At 34.2% G+C, this 24,258-nt stretch overlaps 2 protein-coding genes across 4 annotated transcripts; one reads left to right on the top strand and one right to left on the bottom strand.

Moving 5' to 3' along the window:
* Positions 1-1,403: 1,403 nt before the first annotated feature.
* On the top strand, positions 1,404-8,124 carry LOC107629851 (G-type lectin S-receptor-like serine/threonine-protein kinase At2g19130). Of its 3 annotated transcripts, XR_015906992.1 has the most exons (3): positions 1,404-3,777; positions 7,200-7,588; positions 7,660-8,124. XR_015906992.1 is itself a non-coding variant. In XM_088506835.1 (2 exons), exons 1-2 carry the CDS (start codon positions 1,705-1,707, stop codon positions 7,233-7,235), a joined length of 2,109 nt encoding a protein of 702 aa, XP_088362961.1. In that variant the 5' UTR covers positions 1,404-1,704; the 3' UTR covers positions 7,236-7,598. The 3 variants fall into 3 exon arrangements, 2 of the variants coding, with proteins under 2 accessions (XP_088362961.1, XP_088362962.1); XM_088506835.1 differs by lacking the exon at positions 7,660-8,124 and having other exon boundaries at positions 7,200-7,598; XM_088506836.1 differs by lacking the exons at positions 7,200-7,588; positions 7,660-8,124 and adding an exon at positions 4,597-4,879.
* Positions 8,125-17,173: 9,049 nt separating this feature from the next.
* On the bottom strand, positions 17,174-23,948 carry LOC107629850 (wax ester synthase/diacylglycerol acyltransferase 4). The gene is made up of 5 exons (XM_016332774.3): positions 23,661-23,948; positions 21,026-21,613; positions 19,532-19,885; positions 18,365-18,502; positions 17,174-17,500 (listed from the first exon to the last, which is right to left on the bottom strand). The coding sequence occupies exons 1-5, from the start codon at positions 23,844-23,846 to the stop codon at positions 17,357-17,359; spliced, it is 1,410 nt and encodes a 469-aa protein (XP_016188260.1). The 5' UTR covers positions 23,847-23,948; the 3' UTR covers positions 17,174-17,356.
* Between the last annotated feature and the right edge of the window lie 310 nt (positions 23,949-24,258).

Below are 24,258 nucleotides of genomic sequence, written 5' to 3' on the forward strand. Positions count from 1 at the left end.
ACCCTAAACAGATCAGCAACATCCTTTGATTATTGAAACCGTAAGTTACTACTAACCTGTTAGAGCAACGGCGCCGACGGAGGAGGAAGAGCCTGCAGGATGCATCTTGGAGGCAGTGTTGGTTGCGGCACTGACTAAGGTTGGTCAGGAAGAAGAGACGAAGTGGGATGGTGATGCTTCGGCGGGATAGGGAGAAGTCCGACGTGGCGTGCATGGAGGCTAAGCACATGGAGGTGTCATTGGGTGGTCCAACGGAGAAGGGGATGCATCTTCAATGAAATGGCGACGGTGACCTATAGCAGTAGTGGTTGCAATGCGTTGATCTTCTGAAGACCCGCAATCGGTCGTCAATGGAAGCGCGGGTGGTGCTGACTAGGGTTGACACCGGCGACGAAAACGCGTACGAAGAAGGAGGTTGGGTGGGGCTGCCGTCAGGTTTTGGGGGCCGTTGATGAACGGCGAAAGTTAGGGTTAGTTAGGTTTACAATAGGTAATTAGGGTGAATTAGGTTTTTTTTTTTCACGACTGCATGCACAAGACGGAATTCGAACCCCTGATACTTGTTTAAGCGGACTAGTGAGCTAACCCAATAGACCAACCCAATTTGGTTAGGGTGAATTAGGTTTACTATGAGTAATTGGGGATATGGCTTTTTTGATAAAATGGGAACTGGGATCCAGCCCAATGAAAATTGACAGAAGTTGGCTAGACCCCCTATTAGTTATTTAGCAGAATTGATAAATAAAAGATGTGTTATTCCTAAAAATATTTCCGGCATATAATTTTACATTGGGAAAGTATGGGGAGCCAATGGAATATTTGTACAATGCGTACAATGGACGTTTAGGGAGTATTAGAGATATAACCATTAGTGTTATCTTTTTCCATCCTTTTGGGATGAGTGGTATCATGACATGGTATTAGAGTTCTAGATTTGAAAGGTTAAGAGTTCGATCCTTGATGAACTCTAAAATCAATTTAAATTTTTGGGACGAGTGATTTTATGACGTGAGATATTTATTATCTCTATTACCCATCATTTTTTCAGACTACCAACATTTTTTTCTAAAGAAAAAACTTCTACTTCTACTGTATAACTTAACGGATATATTACTGAAAAAAAAAGTCTCTCTTTTCTCTCGTTATAAAGAGCAATGCTAGGGGGCTAGCAACTTTTGTAATTGGTAGCCATCAAATAGCCATCAATGATGATTTAATGGTGTGAGATTGGTGTGAGATTTCATCCAATGACTCACCTTTTTCTGCTGGTTACATGCTGGCCAAAATTCAACAAAACTGCTGGCCCCTAGACTTTTTCCGTTATAAAATTCAATGGAAATAAACTTCACTATTTATAAACGTGAGGTGAGGTGCTGAATTCATTCAAAGTGTTACATCGTATTTTGTCAAGTACACCGGAAATTTCTTTCACATTATTCGGCTTTCTTAGGTTGCATACTGAAACTATGCAACTTTTCAACATAAACACTAACCGAGTTACACGTATTTGAAACTCTTTTGATCTGTTTCGCCACAACTTCATGACACATGCTCATCCAGGTATGATATAATAAGCCACCATGCAAGACTTTTCTATCTTTTATATTAGATAGGCGTCACGAGTCAACTCATAAGTCAACGAATGCTATGCATATTTTGATTCTATCATTGGACAAGAAGATAACTGAATCATAGAGAAGAGAAATGGGGTCATGGGTGTTCAAGTTTGATCTTGTTCTGCTCTTTCTCATGTCGTTCTGGTTCCATGTATCCATTGAATCTGATAGCATCTTTCCAGGGCAGAGACTTTCAGGAAGCGAAACTCTAGTTTCCGATGGAGAAATGTTTGAAATGGGTTTCTTCTCAACATCAGGTTCAGGTAACAACTCTCGGAATTGTTACATAGGGATATGGTACAAAGGGTTACCAACGCCAGAAAGAACAGTGGTGTGGGTAGCCAACAGGGATCATCCTATATCTGATCCATACTCTTCATGGTTAGAACTTGACAAGCATGGCAATCTCTCTCTCTATACTTCCACCGGTGATGCAGTTTGGTCAACCAACTCTTCCTTTAGTTTGGGTCCTTTGGACTCGATAGCTGCTAATCTTCGGGAAGATGGAAACTTTATTATAAGCAGCTCACTTGACGACTACAGTTGGCAAAGCTTTGATTACCTAACTGATACCTTGCTGCCTTATGCGAAGTGGGGATATGATAACGACAGAGGTATTAAAAAGGTTCTGAAATCTTGGCTTCATGCACCTAATCCATCAACTGGCAACTTCTCTGCTGAGGTGAGTAGAGTTTCTGCGGATTTAGCTGAGGTCCAATTGTTACAAAATGATGGTTTTATGGAGTCTAAATTCTTCATAGATCGGTTTCAAGGAATCATATATTACACGTATGTTATTGAATTTAACTTTATAGGATACTCAGACAATTACTCGTATGTAACATTTTCATGTTACTCTCTCTCATCCTGTCTTGCTAGATATGTGTTAGATGGATCTGGAAACCTCAAACTTTTCTGGTGGTCGGATGATAAAAACGAATGGGTTACCATCCCCGTGGACCACAAAAAATGTGACCTTCACAGTGGAAATGAGGATACAAGAGTGAATGGCAAACATAGTGGAAGGAAGAATGTTACTTGGGTGATTGTGGTGGCAGCAATTGGGCTTGCTAGTGTGATGGTTGCTATTGCCATTTTGCTGATAAGGCTGTGGAAAAGAGGCACTACCACTTCATCTAATGCAATGGCAGGAGATACACTGAAGCCGTACAATTACAGAGATTTGAGAAAAGCAACTAGAAACTTCACAATTAAGCTTGGGAAAGGTGGTTTCAGCACTGTTTACAAAGGGGAATTCCCTGATTCAACTTTCATTGCTGTCAAGGAACTTCGAGGACACTTTCAAGAAGAAAAACAGCTTCGAGCAGAACTCAACACGGTAGGGCTGATCCAGCACAAAAATCTTGTTCGCTTACTTGGATTCTGCTTACAAGGTTCCCAGAGATTCATAATTTATGATTACATGCCAAATGGTTCTCTAGAATCTCACTTGTTCCAGAGTGATTCTAATGTCTTAGATTGGGGAACTAGATACAATATTGCTCTTGGCACTGCCAAAGGTTTAGCTTACCTACATGAGCATTGTAGAGACTGCATCATTCATTGCGACATCAAGCCGGAGAACATTTTGTTGGACGCTGAATTTAATCCTCAAGTTGCGGATTTTGGCTTGGCGAAGCTTCTAGGCCGAGACTTCAGCCGGGTTCTTACCACCATGAGAGGAACAAGAGGCTATCTAGCACCAGAGTGGTTCTCTGGTGTCCCAATCACTGCAAAAGTTGATGTGTATAGCTACGGCCAGGTCCTTCTTGAGATCATTTCAGGTAGAAGGAACATGGATATAGTAAATGACGATCTAGCTAGTTATTTCCCGGCAATTGTTTTCAATGCATTGAACAATGGGGAGGATGTTCTGCCTTTAGTAGATTCCAAACTACAAGGCAAATTCAGAGCAGAAGAGCTGATTAGAGCATGCAAGGTTGGTTGTTGGTGCATTCAAGATGATGAGAATGATAGACCAACAATGAAAGAGGTTGTTCAAGCTTTGGAAGGACATCTTGATGTTGGTATTCCTCCAATTCCACGGTTTTTCCTGTCCTTAGCAGAACCTTCTGTCCAAAACGGTGATCTGAAGGAAATCGAGGATTATAGCACATCGAGCACACTACCTTCAAGTTTCAGCTTTAGCTTTCGACCACCAGTAAGTTCTTTCAACGCTGATTTATCCTTGTATTATGTGAGCAATCATCTGTTCTTAAATTGATAGAAACTTGAAAAACAATATGGATAGAGCTTAATGATGATGTAGCATAGTACAGTTCTAATAGTAGGAATGCACAGTTTCTCACCTTTCTTCCTGAGAAGTGAGAATCATTACTTTTTATTTGGTTGCTCCTTCTGCCTTAGAGTGCATTATGCCTAGCACCATTCACTCTCAAGTGTTATGTTGCCTCCTGTTTAGGTCAGCCTAAGTCTAATCTGCCTAACCAAGAAAGAACCAAGCTGATTTTATGTCCTAAAAGGGGATTCATTATTGAAACCTGTCCTGAAAGATACCAAAATTTCAATTTTTTTTCAAGCCTAAAGAGAATTTATTGTTGTTGTTGTTACTTCTGGTGGTTGTTGTAGTAGTTAGAATTTGTATGTTCTAGAAATGGATGCAGCTCTAATTGTCAAATGTAGCAGTTTTATTGCATAATGTCTATTGTCTTCACATACATGGCATATAATTTGAACAAAGTAACTCAAGCTCTAGAAGTCAGAGAGAAATGTCACATTCCTAGAACTTAAGCAGTATTCTTGAGTCTTGACACTGTTGTCATTGGTAAATGAATTGATATATTTCTTAATTAAAAGCATTACACTTTTTGCCCCTCCAGATTCAGCTCCTTTAAAGTTAAGTATTCGAAATAAAACCTTATTGGCCAGAAGTGAATTACCTGAAGTCTTGCTTATGCTATTACTCATATAAACCCTTCAGATTGCATACTAATTCCTTTGTAATGTACATTAATTTCAGTCAGTTCAAGTTGAACTATGATATCATATCAGTGAGTTGAAAGCTCCTTCAAGATCAAAGCTTCCAGAATGCTGAAATAAATTAGTCAAGGATGTATCTGGTGCTTTCACTGACTTATGTCAAAATATTATTTTGGTGAATTAGTCCTATGAACTTATTTGATCTTCTTTACAATTTGTGTATAGTAGAATGGCATATGAGAACAAGAATGGATTCAATTTCCCAGTGCTTTTACATTGAATTAAAAATTAAAAATCTTTGAATAAGTAAACTTGATTTCACCTACTGATGTGTACCTTGTAGAAGCTAAACTCGGTGATGATCAATTGATCGTGCTCACAAGAACTTTGATGCTTGTTGAAGAAAAAGAACCTTAGTTGTTGAGATTTGACTGCTACTTTTGGAGAAAAAAAAGGACTGAATACTTTATTGACTGAAAGAAACTAAGTTATGCAGAGTAAACTTATGTTGTAAGAATTTGTGTGGCAAAATCATGAAAGAACATAAGTCCCCAGTATGCTGCACTATGATGCACAGACATGAGACACCACACGATACGAGACATGCCAACACACAAATTTTAAAATTTTATAAATTAATTTTTTTAATTATTTTTAATGTATTATTTTAATTATATCAAATATTTAAAATATTTTTTGTTTTAATAAATAATAATATATACTATATCTAAATTTATTTCAAAAATATATGTTATGAATAAGATTGGACACACTGACACGTGATAATATTTAGGTGTGTCCGGAGAAAATTTTTTTATTTTTTATTAAGACACGGTTGAATATCAGATGTGTCGGTGAATATTGTATCCTAAATGTCACGCGAACACAATAACGTAACAAAATGTCTGTTACGTCCTGTTGCTGCCGAGGTATGACAGTCCTTCCAGCGGGTCACAGTGTTCGGATGGAAAAGTGATACTTCGGCTGAGGAGAAACACGGCGGCGGGAGCACCTGCAAAAAGCACTCTGACGCTCAAGTAAGAATGTGAATTAAGAGAGAAAGTGATAATAAAATGAGAGTGAATATGTTCTGTAACCTGTCTTTCTTCGTAGTTACTTATCTGTTTATATAGACGTTAGGAGTGAGTTAGTTGGAGCTTGTTTAGGGATTTTCCGTGTTTGCCGAGAATATCCTAATAACGTTAACCCTAGTCAGTTGAGATTCTGCGTTCTGTTGGAGTTTCCAGATTCTTTGGCATTAGTTATTTACTTGGTTCTGTTTGGTGAGATATGATAGCTGACCGAGGTCTGTTTCGGCGAGATATGTTCTGTTGACCGAGTTTATAGGCTACGTATCATAGCCCCCAAGGTCGCCCTGTGTCCTTGAAGGGACAGGGGCGAGCTTTTTTACTCCTTTGGTCTTGGATTTGTTGTCGTGGCCTTTAGGTTTTGTTTTTTTGAATTAATTTCCTTGGGAAGGAGGAAAGTGGGCATTTAATTGCCGTTTCGTTTCCCGCGCTGAAATGATTGATGTGAGTTTCCCTGTGCAGTTTTCCGCGTGATCCTGGCCATTGATTTTTGTTGAAATTTTTGGACGGTTGAGATCGGGGCGGTTTTAACTTGTGTTATGGAGACCGTTTCACTACCCCATGTTTTATTACTGGGATTTGTTATAGGTAACTTCTACTTCCCTTATTTTCAATACTACTTTTGCTATCACAGGAGGAAGAAAAAATGAGTGCCAAAGGTTCGTTTTGAAGAATTTCAGTCTTCTCTTCTGTTTTCTTCCTATTTTTCGTTTGTTCAGTTCTTATGGAAAAGGGCAAGGTTATTGTGGCCGAGGACGATCCTTGTAGTTGGGTTAGTGAACAGGTAAAACAATGTGTGTCTAGGTTTAATGATCTTGAATCTGTGAAGGTGTTAGGCTCTGATGTGTGGGTTAGGGAGGGTCATAGGATTAGGATAGAGCTTTTGCCATGTGAGGAAGGGGATCGTGTGTGCGAGCGAGTTGAGGGTTGGTCGTACTTTTACGTTTACTCTTGCTTACTGACTGAGCTTGGTGTCAGGTTCCCTTTTACGGATTTTGAATGTGGTGTGTTGTTTTGGTTGAATTGTGCTCCTTCCCAGTTACGCCCTAACTCTTGGGGTTTTGTTCGTGCTTTTGAGATCTTGATGAGCATTCTGGAGCATCCTCCTTCCTTGAGGGTTTTCTTTTCCTTGTTTCAATCGAAAGGGGTCAGGCGTGATTTGTGGGTAAACCTTAATAGCCATCCGCGTCGGTCAGTGTTTTCCCTATATAAGTCGTCGTTCAAAGATTTTAAAACGATGTTTGTTAAGGTTAGAAGTGTCGAAGATGAGTTTCCTTTTTATTTGAATGAGTTCTTAGAGGAGAGATTTCCCCTTTCTTGGTCTCCCGAGCCTGCCCAGGTGCTTGACGTTGATGATAGGGTTTTTGATGACAATGTTGTATTGGAATTTTTATTAGAGGAGTCGGTAGGGTTGTTGTCTGTTGTGGATTTGTTGAAGTGGGACTCAGATAAGGAGGCTGTTTTGGATTATCTAGGTAAATAGTTTTAGCCTTGTTTCCTGGTATGGTGGCATGGTTATTACTGACGTTCTTTGTTTTTGTGGTTTTGTTTGCAGCTGAAAAAGCCCCCACTATCACCACTGCTGGACTGAAGTCATTTTTCAGTCAGAGGAAGAAAAACGAGAAAAAAAGGGTCAACGACTAATGCGGGTAAGGGTGGTGATGCTGTTGCTCAAACTGTGGCCAATCCTCGTCTGAAGGGAAAAAGGCCTAAGACTCGTGCAGAGAAGGCTGAGAGTAAGAGAATTCTCCTGCCCTTCCTATTGTGGAAGCGGCGTATGAGTCTCAGAAGAGGCTTCATTTCTACCGGGAGGGTGATAACATGAGGTCTTTATGGTCGAGGTTCTTTCCTTTCGCTACTCTTGCCGACGAGGTTTGTCGGTTCCCTGATGACTTTAAGATGATTGAAGAGGTTGGTCGCCCTGGGATGAGTCGTTTTCTTCAGGTAACTTTGGCCTCTTTGTTCGTGTTTACCTTTATGTGTAATGCTTCTGATTTTTATGGCTTTTGTCACAGGTTATTGGTGCTCGGGTTGTTGCTATTGGAAGGTTTTAAGAGCTTGCTGTTGAATCTGAAGTTAAGGATTCTGTTGATATCTCTGAGCTTTCTGCTGCCATTCAAGAGAAAGAGAAGAGGATTATTGAGCTTTCTTCTTCTCTGAAAGGGAAGGAGGAGGAACTTGCCGAGGAAAGGCGTCTTCATGGTGCGGTGGTTGAGGCTGGTAAAGTTTTGAAATCTGATAATGGTCGTTTGGCAGCTCGAGTGAAAGAGTTAGAAGGTGAGGTGTATGAAGCTTTTTCTCAGGGTTTCGAGCGAGCTTCAGATCAAGTCCGAGCTTTGTTCCCTGAGGTCGATGCATCCAAACTTGATGCGACGAAGATCATTGTTAATGGCGAGCTGATTGACGATGAAGCTGACAAACAAAGTGACAGTTCAAGTATCGGGGATAAGATAGAATAGTGCTTTTGGGGTTTGATTGTTTTGCTGACGTTTTGGAAGTTTGTTTTGCGTATTTTGACTGATTATGACTGTTTTGTTTGTTAAGACTTTTGCCGAGTATGGAGCTCGGCTGATCCGTTTTGACTTTATATGTATGTTTGTATATGCATATGTCTGGATACGTATTTGGTATTGCCGCGGATTTATGAATCATAGTCATAGTAGAGTATATCTGTTGTTTAGTGTTTGAATTTATCGCGTTGAATTGACTGGGTAAGGCGTCCGGCCTCATTAAAACCCTTTTGAGTAAAACCCTTTTTTATTGGGATAAAACCTCAAAATGGAAAAAAGAGTACCTTCATCCGCTTTGATGTACATTATGATTGATATTTCCTCAAGGAGGATACATTCCAGTTTCCTGATACAGGGTTAGCTAGTAATGTTTCTAGTTGATAAGCTCCTTTGCCGAGCACTTTAGAAATTCGGAACGGGCCCTCCCAATTTGCTGCTAACTTTCCATGTATTTGTGGTTTCCTTGCCTCTTCTGTCTTTCTGAGGACAAGTTCTCCTTCTTCAAACGTCCTCGGGTTGACCTTTTTGTTGTGTCGCTTTTGTATGAACTGCTTCATTGCTAGCTGTTTTATTGTTGCTATCTCCCTTTCTTCGTCAATTAGGTCTAGGTCTGCTAGTCGTTTGTTGTTGTTTTTGCTTGCATCATATAGCTCGGCTCTCAAGCTAGTCGTTCCGACTTCTACGGGTATGAGGGCCTCGGCCCCATACACTAGTTTGAATGGGGTTTCTCCTGTTGCTGACTGGATTGTCGTGTTGTACCCCCAGAGGACTTCTGGTACGAGGTCTGCCCATTCACTTTTTACGTCATCTAACTTCTTTTTTAGGGCCTGCAAAATAACTCTGTTAGCCGATTCTACCTGGCCATTTGTTTGAGGATGTTCAACCGAACTAAAATGGTGTTTAATGTTGAAGTTTTGTAAAAAAGTAGCGAGATTGTGGTCTGTGAACTGCCTTCCATTGTCGGAAATTATTTCCCTTGGTATGCCGTAACGGCATATGATGTTTTTCCAAAGGAAAGACCTTACCTTTTCGGCCGTGATACGTGCCAGGGGTTGTGCTTCAATCCATTTGGAATCTATTGATACCAAGAGAAACTTTACCTATCCTGGCGCTTTCGGGAAGGGGCCGAGGATATCTAGTCCCCATCTATCGAAAGGCCAACTTACCTCGAAGGTATGCAACTTCTCGGCGGGTGTCGTTGAGACATTAGCATGCTTCTGGCAGTTGTCGCATGTTCTTACTTTGGTCATGCAATCTCTTTTTATTGTTGGCCAGTAGTATCCTGTTCGCAATATCTTGGCTGATAGAGCTCGGCCACCAATATGGTTTCCGCATACTCCTTCGTGTGTTTCTGCCATTACTATTTCGGCATCGTCTTTGTTGAGGCACTTTAAGAGAGGTTGTGAGAATCCTCTTCTATATAGATTGTCTCCTATTGCCGTGTAGTAGCTTGCTCTTCTTCGGAAGAGTTGCGCGTTTTGTTCATCTTTTGGGATGGCTCCTGTCTTGATATACTGAAGAAAAGGTGTTCTCCAGTCCTTCACCTGTATAATACTCAACACACTATTTAGTTCAAAGCTCGGTTTTTCGAGTGTCAGTTGTGAAAGTGTTGATGTATGTGGTGTTAGCCTTGTTGTGGCTAATTTATAGAGAACATCAGCTCTTGTGTTTTGTTCTCTATTTATGTGTATAATTTCAAGCTTCTGAAATTTTGAAATGAGATCCTTTGTTATGAGCCAGTACTTCTCTAACAAAGGATCTTTTACCTGGAAGTCGCCTTTGATCTGCTAGACGACAAGTAGTGAGTTACAATATACAGTGAGCTGAGTTATTTCCAAATCCCGGGCGAGCTTTAGCCCTGCTAGGAGGGCTTCATATTCTGCCTGGTTATTGCTTGCTGGGAAAGAGAATTGTAGGGACTGCTCGGCTATAACCTATGGAGAATCCAGGAGAATCCAGCAACAAAGTAGGAAAAGACGACCTAATGGAGGGACAACAGAGGGGAGAGGAGTGTCTCCGAAGCATAGAGGAGGTGGCACAGGCCACTAATGTCAAGCCAATCGAGGCCTAGATTCCTGACTTCTTTCAGGGAGTTTTTTCTACCTTGTTTTTTAATGGTTATTATGAATATTTTAGCTTAGAATTGTAGAGGGGTTTCCTCCAAAGGATTTCCCATTATGATTAGAGACTTAACTTATCGTTATAATTTGAAATTGTGTATCCTTCTTGAAACTCATGTCTCAGGAACCAAAGTAGAGGGGATCATCCGCAAATTAGGTTTTGACTCTTGGTGCATTAGTGATGCAGAGGGCTTCTCGGGAGGGATTTGGTGTCTTTGGAACGGAAAAGATTGTCAGGTGGAGCCTGTTAATATCCAAAGACAGTTTATTCACCTAAAGATTAAAGATAATAATAACCAGTCTTGGCATTGCACGTGTATTTATGGCAGCCCCCAACCAGGACCGCGAAGTACCTTGTGGAGGGAGCTAGAAAGTATAGCAGCAACTAATCAAGGGCCTTGGTGTCTTGGTGGGGACTTTAATTCTATCATTTCTCTTAAGGAAACTGGGGGCAATCATAATTTATCTCAAGACTCAAACAGATTTCAAAAATGCATGCTTAATTGCGGTCTAAATGATCTAGGCTTTTCTGGTCCGCCGTTCACTTGGCAAAGAAATCAAATTAAACACAGGCTTGATAGATTCTTATGCAATTTGGAGTTCAATGTTTTATTTCCATCCGTTGGAGTGAAACATCTACCTAAATTGAAGTCTGACCATCTACCTATTCTCCTAGAATTTGACACCCTTGTGGAAAACAGGAGAGAGAGACCTTTCAAGCTGCTCGCGCCCTGGCTGCTCCATGAGGGCTACAATAATTTGGTGAGAAGTAACTGGTGCAAACAAGGTGATCTCATCAACAACATTCACCATTTCACAGAGAAAGCCAAAGAATGGAACAAAGAGGTCTTTGGGCACATCTTCAGGAAAAAGAAAAGAATTCTTCTCAGGCTTGAAGGCATCAACCAAAACCTTTCCTTTAATAATAATCCTTTTTTGGAAAAACTGCAAAGGGACCTTTGGAAGGAATATGAAATGATTGTGGTACAAGAAGAAAGCTATTGGATACAAATGGCTAAATGTAAAACCATTAATTTAGGGGACAAAAACTCTAAATACTTCCACCAGAAAGCTAACGGAAGGAGACGAAGGAACCACGTTAATGCTCTAAAAAATAGCGACGATGAATGGATTGATAACGTGGAAGAACTGAAGGAGCTCGGAGTATCCTTTTTCAAATCTTTATATGCTCCTAATAACTACAATTTATTTTTACCTGATTTTCCTGTCACAGATAAGTTCCCTAGGCTGACTGAGGCTGAGTTAAACCATTTGAGCAGAAATATTACCCATGAAGAAGTTAAACATGCTGTGTTCAATATGGGAAGCTGGAAGGCGCCAAGAAGCGATGGACTGCCAGCAAAATTTTTCCAGCATTCCTGGGACATTGTATCTGATTCGGTGGTGAATTGGGTGCATATGATCTTTAGAAATCCTGAGAATATAGCTGGAGCAAACCAAACCTTAATTTCTATCATTCCTAAAGTTCCCTCACCTGAAAACTTTGCACAGTTCAGACCTATCAGTCTTTGTAACGTCTGCTATAAAATTGTTACTAAAGTTATTGCAGAAAGAATAAAGCCGCACTTGGGGTACATTGTCTCTAACACCCAGGCCAGTTTCATCCCAGGAAGAATTAGTGCAGATAACATTCTGGTAGCACAAGAGGTGATCCATACTATGAGGATGAGAGCTAGTGGTAAAGGACTCATGGCAATCAAAATAGACTTGGAGAAGGCCTATGACCGTCTAAATTGGAATTTTATCATTGACACTCTCAAAGATATTGGCATCCCGGAGAATATTGTGAATGTTATTCACTTCTGCATCTCCTCCCCCACTATGAGTTTGCTTTGGAATGGTTCTCCATCAGAGACTTTCAACCCAACAAGAGACATTAGACAGGGAGACCCCTTATCCCCTTATCTTTTTGTTCTATGTATTGAAAGACTCTCTCAACTAATTAACTCCTTAATAGAGCAGAAAAAATGGAAACCTATCAAGTTAACTAGGAATGGTCCTCATCTATCTCATCTTTGTTTTGCAGATGATCTCGTTCTTTTCGCGGAAGCAAGCAAGGAGCAGGTTTGAGTAATCAAGGAAGCTTTGGAGACCTTTTGTAAAGCTTCTGGACAGAAAGTCAGCCCTAGCAAATCCTGCATCTTTTTCTCCAAGAATGTTAATCACAACAGAAGAGAGGAGCTCAGCAAAGATCTCGGTATTCCGCTAATCAGCAATTTAGGAAAGTACCTCGGCATACCGCTCATCCACGAGAAGTGCGGAAAATACCACTTTCAACCAATTCTAGACAAGATGCAGGCCAAATTGTCAAGTTGGAACATGAAAACCCTTTCTCTTGCCGGAAGATGCACCCTTGTTCAATCGATTTTGTCTACCATTCCGAGCTATACTATGCAAACAATGAAGATGCCTAAGGGGGTCTGTAATAAAATTGATAAAATGTGTAGAGACTTTCTCTGGGGATCTAATGTGGAGAACAAGAAAATTCATCTTTTGAATTGGGATACCATTTGCCAGCCAAAGGAATTAGGAGGGCTAGGATTGCGGAAGGCTCAAGAATCCAATGACCTTTTTCTCATGAAATTAGCTTGGGGGCTGGTGCATAATGAACAAGCTCTCTGGGTGAAAGTAATGAAAGCGAAGTATAGTTGTGGGGACAGCCTTATTCCAAAGGTTACTAAAAAAGCGAAGTGCTCTAATGCTTGGAGAGGTATTGTTAAAATTTGGGACCGATTTCAAAGCAATTTAATCTGAAGGATTGGAAATGGAAGAAGCATTAAATTCTGGAAAGATCACTGGATTCCTGGTATCTCAGATTTGAGCGAGTTATCGATGGAACAGATCGGGGAAGACAGAGCTGACGAGGATTTAGCAACCTATGCTACGGCAGAAGAATGTTGGGATTGGGAGAGGTTAGCTCAGCTAATCCCAGAGGAGATTATCGTTATGATTCGTACTGTTAAAGCTCCCCACCACTCCCTCAGACCGGATTCCCTGGGATGGCTACCAGAACCTCAGGGCATTTTCTCTATCAAATCAGCCTACAAAAGCTACTATGTTGAAGATAGGGACTCAGACCAAATTTATAGAATTTGCTGGAAAACCAGGGTTTCCCAGAGACTGAGAACCTTTGCTTGGCTCCTAAGCCATAACGCGCTGCTAACTAATCTAAAAAGAAGTGTTCGGGGGCTTACCGATAATGATTGCTACCCGAGATGCCCGAATCTTGAAGAGAGTCTGCTCCATGTGCTGAGGGACTGCCCATACGCCCAAGGCATTTGGATGAGCAACTCAAATAGAGACCTGCAGGACCCTTTCTTTAGCCAGAATCTCCAAGACTGGCTCTACGATAACCTGTCTAGGACCTCTCGCACTAGCTGTGGGACTTCATGGCCCACTTTCTTTCTCACTTCTTGTAATATTATCTGGCGAAAAAGAAATGAATTAATTTTCAATCAAGATAACATCCCTTTTGAAAGAGTAATCCCAGAAATTAGAGGGGTGGCCAGAAACTATGAGGAAGTGTTAGACCTTACAGAGAGAAGCATCAAAACCCTCAGAGTGACAAACTCGATCCTTATTGGTTGGAAGCCACCGGAAGCGGGCTGGAGCAAACTCAACGTTGATGGCTCGGTCCTGCAAACTTCAAATTCTGGCTCGTGTGGCGGCATTCTCAGAGATTCGAACGGCCTGGTTATGACAGGGTTCATGATGAACATTGGAAGGTAACCATTACTAAAGCAGAACTTTGGGCAATCTACACAGGTCTTAAAATTGCAATTGATATGGGAATGGAGAAGGTACAAGTAGAGACAGATTCTACCTGTGCAGTGAATCTGTTGCAGCATTCATCTACGGACCTCTATGATAGCACCTCCCTCATCCGTGCAATTAAAGAGCTCCAGGCAAATCCAGGTGACTTCCGAGTGAAACACGTCTTGAGAGAAGCCAATTTCAGTGCCGACGTTCTAGCCAAGCATGCCCATAATCTTCCGGCATGGCTCCACCGTTTTGTTTTGCCTCCCCCTTTCTTGTTCGAACAATTGAAGCTTATAGGAGGCAACGAGTATTTGCGAGAATAGTAAATGGCTAATTAGTTTTTTTGTTTTGGGCCTCTGGCCCTTCTCAATAAAAAAAAAATAACTAATAATTAACTATAACTTGGAAGATGATAAATCGTCTATGTCTAACTATTTGGGAAGTAAAATCGGAGTTTTTGAGAGATAGATGGAAATAAATTAATAAATACAAGTACAATTTAAATATCATATTATTGGAGCCCAATTTCTTTTATTATTTATTTATGTTTTAACTTATAATTAATTGATAAGATTGATTTGAGAAAACTATAACTACTTTTCAATTTACTTTTTATTTATTTTCTTGTGGTATCATGATCATGAAAGCGAAAATTCTGTTTTTCGTCTTTTTATTTTCAATCTACCAATAATTGTGAAAGTGATTTATCTTGACTTTTTGGTTTATATGTACTATTTCACAAAATTCTATAGGCATATATGAGATTAAATTATAATGGATTGGAGTATACATTTTTCTATTCACTGCAAGTCTGTTTCTATACTTTTAGGATGTCAATTTCAGTGGACGTATTTGAAATAGTGCCTATATTATATATGAGGTTATGATATTACAAATTTTTTTATGTGAATTGTTTTTTTGATGAGTTATTCTCATCATAAGATATTTGATAGCTTATTGTGATCTTTTTTCATGTATTAAAATAAATTATAAAAAATTAGTATCTTTTTTGTTACATATTTTTTAGAATCCAAAAATATATTTAATCATCAATTGGTTTTTTAGAACTTTTTAATACTCTTGAACCTAATTCTGAGTATTAGACTTATAGAAATATTTTAAATTAGTATGCAATATCTATCTATAAAAATTTGAATTTCAAAAATTAATTGTTGTTCTCTCATGCCATGCGAACAGATTAGAAACTAAATTACAGTAGAAAAAGAGACCAAAAAAAGAAAATATATCCTTCAATCATTCAATGAATTTGAATATGGTTGGGAGGATAGACTTCTGAATAATAATAAACAGCAAACCCTCTTTTAGAATTATAGTGTAGGATTCAATAATTAAATTGATAAAATGAACATTTCATGAAAAAGTTGTTGAAGATATAAGTTTGTCTTAGCTTATACATGCAGTTATCAGAATATACAATACAAAAATTAAAATACTTCTTTCAAAAGTTTAATTTAAGCTGATTGAAAAAATTAAATAAATAATTATATTTGTAATAATATATCTTTACGTATAAAAAAATTAAATTTACATAAATTTTTTTACATAGAATTTCTTTATTTTTTTGTTGGTCTTATGCAAAAAAAAAAATTAGAATCTAACAAGGATTAAATTCTAGAATTTTAAGTGATAAAAATTCTAAATTACAAAATTACTTATCCTATTAAGTTGATAGCTAAAAAAAGATATATAAATGATTATATCTATGTCATATAGAAGGGTGGATCTTTTAAGGAACAATGGGAGAACATGCCTTCAAGTATTTTATAAAATTATTAGTAGTATATCATCATAGATTACAAGTAACTCATTTGGTAAAAAATTTTCATTTCAAATTAAACACCATGAGTTCAACACTCCCCTTTTCTATTTACTTTTAATACCTTTTTATTTTAAATTCAGCATATGGGGTTACTTTGTTGCAAGTTCCAAACTTAAGTTATGATTTATTCATTTTATAAATTAAAAACAATAAGTATTGCTGTTATACTGTTATTATTGTTGAAGTCTAAATATCTTTATCTATTTAATTTAATATTATTTTATGTTAGTTTTTTTGATTGATTTTTTTATAAGAAAGATATTCAAATATTTAACAAGTACATATTGAAATTGTTAATATTCATCATTTTAACTATAATTTTTTATATATTTTATATTTTATATATTTTAATTTTTCTACTACTATAATGATAAAAAAAAATCAAAGAATTACGTTTTTAATTTCTAAGAAACAAACTAAGATTCAAGAAAGAAAAAATATGTCACAACATACAGAATGTATCTGAAAATAGTTTCATTATTCTAATGAATCATAAAAAAAATAAGATACTATTTTTAAAGGTTTAAAGAATTATTTAAGGAGTTTGATCTTAATTCTAAATTAGATCTTAGAAATAATTTCAATTTTAATAATATCATCTAAACTAGAAATATGAAGTTAAATAATTTAATTTTATGTTAAATAGGATTCATATAAAAAATATTTAGATAATTATTCTTTATCTAACATAAATTATCCAAAATATTTTTAATATGATTGATTTGATATTTTTTTATAATCAAAATATTCATCTTCTAAAAATATAATATATATATATATATATATATATATATAATTTAATATTTTTTATCCTGTATATTGACCTTTAAAAATTTTCTTCAAGTTCCGTCACTGGTCATATACCCATCCTCTGTGATCAATAATCATTTGAATAAGGGCCAAAATTTCTGTGTTATTATGCATACATGCATGTCGTAGTTGACAGATAATAATAATAATATAAACGATGTTCCGATTAAATTGAAACATTATTCTGTACTTTTTAAATGTTTCATCTTATTGGGTTGAGCTTTTTGTTTAAAAAAAAAAATTGAAACATTATTCCACACTAACATAAAAGATAATGTAACGTGGCAATTGTGCAGCCGGATGAAGAGTAGCAACAAGTGCTTTTCAAAAGTCACAGAAATTTAATTTGTGCTAGAAAAGTTCAATTTCAATTTAAAATTATTAATGAGTATATATCCATTTATAATGAAACTCAACTACATCAATTAATTAAGATTAATTATCTGTCGTTGCCAAATTGGGTGATGACTAGTTCCTTTATGATAATATATCTTGATCATTCATTATAAATTTAATAATATCATCTCAAATGTCTGATCATCATTCTTTAATTTATTATGTACGTACAAAATGAGTATAATTGATTCATATCTGAACAGAGTAGTAGTTGAACTTTAAATTGTGTTGTGTTGGGTCTCTGACTTGGAATTAATTAAGTCTCCATAGCTGCTTTGAATATGACTTCAAAGGCTTTCTCCATGCAGTTTTTGAATTTTTGTTCATCTATGAACCCCTTCATTGTTCTCATGGTGATTCTTAATGTGTTCACATAACTCATAATTGTAATGTTTACATTCTGCAGACACAAAGGTATAAGCATGTTATAGATATTGAGACTAGTTTATGGTACAAAAGTCTTTGTTGAATTGAATTGAGAAAAAGTAATTTGTAAAAGGGAAAAAAAAAGCTATTCTCACGAGAAGGTAAGAAAATTTGTTAAAATTTAGTTAAATTAATCATCACTAGGACACTAGCTAATTAAATTAATAAATAATAAATTATACCCCTTTAAGTCTTCATTGTCAAATAATATAATTTTATTTTTCTAAAAATTATGGCTATATAGTATTATTCAATGAGAAAATTAAATATACGTGCTTATGCAGTTGAATTTGTTTATGATATATTATTGTATGGTTATATTAGTAAAAAAGAAAAAAATATAATCATATTTTAGTTATAAATTCTTTTTCTGATCTATTAATACATCAAAATTAAATTCTTTATAAATTTATCTATAATTATATTCAAAAATATCATTTACAGACCAAAAATTAATTAGACCAAATTAATCATTATGTATTTATATATAACTATATGTGTAATTTAATTTATTTTTAACATATATTTTATATTTTAATATGTATTTTACATAAGTGAGTGATTTTGATAACTCATTTTAATATACACCTAACAAAATTGAATCATATTTTTTTTTTTAAAAATTGTATAAGTGTGCAACTCTCTTCCGCATAGGTGCTTACCACCAATACTTTTTTTTACCAGACATTATGCATGCATGTAATTATATATGTAATATACTAAAATGTATTATTATTATTATTATTATTAAGAAATGATAAGGACTACTTAACTGATGAAGAAAAGTAAACAAATGACACAAAGAAATTTAAAAAAAAAATGTATGAAAATGATATACCTCAGGGAGACCTGTCATGGTGAAGTACAAGCCATTCACTGGATGATTTGCCAATGCCATCTTCTCAACTGGCCCCATTAAGTTTGACACAACAACACTTGAATTCTCCAAAGTGTTATAAATGTTTTTGGCCACAGCCTGAAACATATATGATAAACGTTGAAACCTTAAGCACTTCTCATACACATATACACGACAAACCCTAATATGGTCCATTGCTCGGTGGTCCAACAAAATTGTAGATTTCCTAAGTAAGAAGTGTTTATGATCAAAATAAATGAAGTACTTCATTGCCTGCCCTCTCAATAATAACCACATGCCTGCAGCCTGCTAACACTCAATGCCATCCTTTTTTTTTTTTTTCTTCAAGCAATGGCAGTTCACATTAAAATATACTATTTATAAGTATCAATGATTAATGCAATTTTTTTTTTATCATAAAAATTATAGGCCAATTCTATGGTGTCTATGAGTTGTTGTCTAAATTTTGTCTAATTTATTTTTTTGTAGTAAATTTTAATTTTTTTTAAATTATTTATTTTTATATCTTTTAAATTAAATATTAATTTTTAAATTTTTTTAGTAAATAAGCACTACTTTTTAAGCACTATAGCATTCATCAAAACTAACTAACTAACTATATATATATATATATCCCCTATAAACTTAAACTATTGGGTCAAATAATTTTATGATAAAATATTATAATTTTTATGACCTAAAAATATAAATTGGATCTTTATTATTAGAAGAAATGAATTTTAGCGTAATTAAAATAAATAAAAAGAGGAAAATACATACACAAAATTAAGGTAAATTTTACTAAACTAAATAAATTTAGAGATATAATTAGTTATCTATTTCTTTCTATTTGAACTTAAATTTTTAAGGAAAATAATTTTATGACATAGTATTTATATATTAAAAATATAATTATTCATGTATTTTTTTTATAAATTTAAAATTTTGAAAGAAACGATTTTATAACATGGTATCAAAGTTTTTATAACAAAAAGTATAGAGTTTAATCCTTATTGAATTAAAAAAAAATATTTATTTCAATATAAAATAAATAATAATAATAACATAGTAATGATAATATTCTAAAATAATAATAAATTTTAACAAAAAAAAAAAAAGAAATGTTGGGTTATGGTGTATACTGACCTCGGGCCCTCTTAACTTCATCTCAAAAGACAAGATGAAGCCAATGACATAAACACTGAATGAGCGTCTCTTCCTCTTGATTAATTTATGAGCTTCCCTAACAAACTCAATAGGATTCGAGATTCTTCCTTCACTTAGCTTTGGTATTGAAACTTGTAAGAAAGAAATTTGGTTGCCCCAAATACCCTTAGAATCAGGGTTTAGCATCTCCTTCACTGAACGGTACCCTCCAATGTTTCTTGTGTTCAGCATCACCACTGCTGTTGACTCTGCTCTTTTGCTTTTCTTCTTCATTTCTTGCATGTACAATCGAAGCCCGTAGAAGATCATCCCCGTAACCACATCATTTATTGTCTTCAAAATTAAATATAACTAACATCAATAATCTTAATCTTATCATTCATTCATCGTTTATTTTGAAAAAGAATTTTACTTCTCTAATATTGTTTCTATAAATTATACCATATTGATAGCCTTTTATGGTGTCTAAAAAATGGTATTTATTTATTAAAAAAGATTAAAAAATAATATTTAATTTAAAAATATAACAATAAATAATTTTTAAAAAATAAAAACTTATTACAAAAAGTAAGTTAGACAAAATTTAGACACTAACTCATAAGTATTATAGAATTGACTTTTATTATTTGGAGCTAAAAAATTGCCACGTCTTTCATTAACCAGTTATGATTATTAAATTTTTTATTTTGTAACAAAAAATCTCGGTCATCAATTATATAAAAAATATCGATATCCTAAACCCTTGTAGAATAATGTAACATATCTTTATAAATTTAGTCCATCTGGTATAGTTTTATTTTACTTTAATGTATTAATCCACGGAAAAGTCAAAGCGGCAACTAATATAGCTATTTGTATAGTAACGTTAAAGAGAAATTCTTGAGCCTAATAATTTTTAGTATTTTTTATTATAATTTGATTAATATAAATATTAAATTATTTTTAATAAATAAAATTTATTAATTTATGTGTATAAATTTTAAAAAAAATATTAATATAAATTATATTAATTTATGTATATAAATTAATAATAAATATATGTATAAATTATATATTTTTTATGTATAAAATTTTCGTTAATATATGTGTAAATTATTATTAATCAAGTGTTGATCATACAGAATTGTTCAACGTTAAATTTTATTTTATTTTTCAGTGTTTCTGCTGATTTAACCCACAAAATTATTAAATACTTCATGGAAAAAATGCCAAATAAATGGATTTTCTTTTTTTTTTATCAAAGATATGAGACTCGAACCTCTTAATTGAGTATGAGGAGTTTATGCCATTTGAACTATAACTCATTGGCAAATAAATGGATTTCTTTGGAAATGAAAATAGAGGTATAATTATAGGGAGAAAAAGTCAAAACATATTTAATTTAAAAAAAAATGAATAGCTAACAAAATTTTGGATAAAAAGTGGCATATATAAGTAGATGGAATAAAGGTGTAATATATTAATTAATCTTACCACACCAAGTTTGGACTTGATCCCTTTGATATCATCAAGAGACAATGATATGTTTGATAAGGTAAAAGGCTTTAACTCACATGCTTCAAATCCAGACCTTATAGGAGTCTTATCATCTTTCAGTATTCTTGCCTTCATTATGCTCCATCCAGAATCAGATAAAGAATAAAAGAAAGATGACACAATTGAAGGCAACCTCTTCAACATGCACTTCTTTTCATTTCCTGATGACTCCGATGCCTTCCCCGCCGGTGTCTTCGACGGGAAAGACAACGGAAGAGAAGGGTCGTCAGCCCTTTGGAGACAAGAAAGAAGAGCACCCATGAGTGAATAACCATCACCAAGTGCATGGTGCAGTTTGAATATTATGGTTCCTTTTCCATTTGTTGTTGGATACTTTATGACGTGGATCTCCCATAGTGGTTTGTTTTGTGGTGTTTTTTCGTTTAGAATCATTGAAACATAGTCACTGAGGTATTGGTCATAGAATTCAATTGAAGGGTTTTCTGGGAATTTGGGAAACTTCAAATGCTCTTCTGGCTTCACTTCCACTCTTTTCCATATCTTTTTGCCATCTTTGGATGTAACCTGTATTACATTACATACACATACACTTCAAATTAAATTATTAATTAAGAGAAAAATATATCAATATCATAAAAGGTTAATATATAGTTGATTTATGGTGTCTAAAAGTGTTTATCTAATTTATTAAAAATTAATATTTAATTTTAAAAATATAAAATTAAATAATTATTAAATATTTAAAATTTGTCAAAAAAATAAATTAAACAAAAGTTAGATACTAAATTGTAAGTACTATAATATCTACCGTACATATATGTTATGATTTAGTTTGAAGTTGGGTTTAATTTGTTGAGGATGAATGTTTTTCTATTACTTATAAAAATAATAGGGATCGAATAAGAATATCCAAAAATAAAAGATATTTTAGTGAAATACTATATATAAATATTTGACGCGAATTTAGCGTCAAAGTTTATCAACGGTACCAATAATTAAACCGTTAATAATATCTGTTCTTAAAAATATAGTAAAAATTTGAATTAATGACGATTGTAAAATTTTACTGACGATCAGACCATCGGTAAATCTCGTGTCACAACACGCTATCGGATTCGGCATTCCAAGGGTCAGTGCTGTAGTAGTGCAGAGAAGAAATGTCCTTCCACAGTTCCACCATTTAAAATGACAGATTTAGAATCATAAGAAGAACTAGAAGATTGATTAATGACATTATAATTCCAATGTGTTGTTATTGTTTTATATTCTCATTTTTACCTTTCTAAAATATTATCATTTTAAATATTATTTATTATATTCAAGATACAAAGATATCTTTTTTTTTTTGTCTCTTTTATTATTGTTTATGCACCCTTGTCTTCATTATCACTAAGGCAATGATATTTGAAATATTTGAAATTATTAAAAAAATATATTTATAGTTGTTTTTTATTTTTAATATGATGATTAGATATGTGTAATACGCCAAAATAAAAGTTTAAGTGTGTAATGCATATGTACAAGATTAATAACAAATTCTACATAAATCGTTATACACGATTTAAATTAAATAATTGTAAATCACGTTTTGAGTAAAGAGAAAAAAAGAGAAGTAAAAAACCGTCGAATCAATAATTAATGATCGAGAGTTGTCGAAGAAAATGAAAATATCAATTTTTTTATGTTAGTAATTTCAAAACAAATTGTTACTCCTATTTTTATTTAGCATAAAATTTTGTCCTCCACCAAATAACTCACGTATTAAATATATTTTTTGCTACTAGTTCATATTATTAGTGATGATATATTCTGATAAATAATGTCAGTCTATTACATTAAATTTACATAATATTATCGTATTATACTCTTTATTTTATAATATCTAAAATAATAGCCAAATAGAAGCTAAGAGCATACTAGGCTTAATTGGTCCATTTGCTTATTATTATCTCAGTAGAAATTAATGGCGAAAGAAAAGTCAAATAGTGACAGGGACATTTACAAAAGAAGAGTAAAGCTAAGAAACACATAATATAGCAGCTAATTTATTTCAACTAACATTATAATAAATTATTAAACAAATTCAATATAAAACATATTAGGTAAATAAAGATAAATTTTTATTAAACTTAAATTTTAGAATTGTTTTATTAAATTTTAAATATTTTTAATTTTTAAAATTTTGAATCTCTTTTTTTATGTATATTAAATGTTGACTGTAATACTAACTGGAAATGTTAGCTTTTTCATTAAAAAAAAATTAATTATATGTATTATTTTTTGTGTACATTTTTTCTGGTATGCTTTTTATTTTTAGCATTAAATGTGATTATTAAGACGTAGGAGAATATAGAGCTTTTCAAAAAAAAAAGGTGGACAAGAAATATATATATCTAAAAAAGAATTTAAATTTAATGTATTAATATAGTGTAAAATTTTTTATATAGTCATTTTATATCTATTTGTTTAGACAATTATTTATAGAGTTAATATAAAATATAGTTATTTTACTAACTTAACGTTACATAATTAAATGTATGTATAAAATACATAGAAAATTAAAATTAAATTTTATAAAAATATATAGAGGAGAGAAAGGGATGGAACTGACCATGATAGAGGAGAAGCGTGGATTAATTGGAAGGAAGACATCTTTAATCAAAGTTATGGCCTGTGAGTCATCAATTGGAACTGCTATTTCAAGAAATCCAAAAACATATGAACATATCACTGAGCTGTTGAAATATTGCCCTGGAGGACTCACTGGCTGTTCAACCTCTTCATAGAAGCTTTCCATAATTGCTATATGCTATTAGAGAGAAAGAGAGAGAGAGAGATGGAGAGAGTGGTATATAACTATATATAAAGGACTACTTGCCTTAAAAGACTCAAACAATTGGACACATATATATGGGGATTTAAAATACTATACTCTTATGTATATATGGGATGAATGATGGCGACCCACAACCCCCATTATCGGGTACATTACCTTAATTTCTTAATTTCACATTTGACATAATGACAACCATGCATGCTTTGGATTATTCGAGCCTTAAGGAATAATAACTAGTGATGATGATAAATATAAATTAAATTGATCAACAATCAGTCTTTATCATGGTAGCAAGAGAGCTCAAATCAGATTCGGATACCATAATAAAATTAAAAGAAAAAATAAGAACGTATTATAAAATATTATATTTACT

The sequence above is a fragment of the Arachis ipaensis genome, chromosome B3 (genome assembly GCF_059453495.1).
Source record: "Arachis ipaensis isolate K30076 ecotype BB chromosome B3, ASM5945349v1, whole genome shotgun sequence".
NCBI lineage: Eukaryota > Viridiplantae > Streptophyta > Magnoliopsida > Fabales > Fabaceae > Arachis > Arachis ipaensis.

What these genes read in the sequence shown, in the direction of transcription:
- LOC107629851 (XM_088506835.1), top strand. Translation starts at nt 1,705, where the DNA reads ATGGGGTCATGGGTGTTCAAGTTTGATCTTGTTCTGCTCTTTCTCATG. An exon ending in GCTTTAGCTTTCGACCACCA is followed by an intron (nt 3,778 to 7,199) that starts GTAAGTTCTTTC and finishes TTTTGTTTGCAG; the next exon opens with CTGAAAAAGCCCCCACTATC.
- LOC107629850 (XM_016332774.3), bottom strand. Translation starts at nt 23,846, where the DNA reads ATGGAAAGCTTCTATGAAGAGGTTGAACAGCCAGTGAGTCCTCCAGGG. An exon ending in CACGCTTCTCCTCTATCATG is followed by an intron (nt 21,614 to 23,660) that starts GTCAGTTCCATC and finishes AATGTAATACAG; the next exon opens with GTTACATCCAAAGATGGCAA. An exon ending in TCAAGTCCAAACTTGGTGTG is followed by an intron (nt 19,886 to 21,025) that starts GTAAGATTAATT and finishes TTAATTTTGAAG; the next exon opens with ACAATAAATGATGTGGTTAC.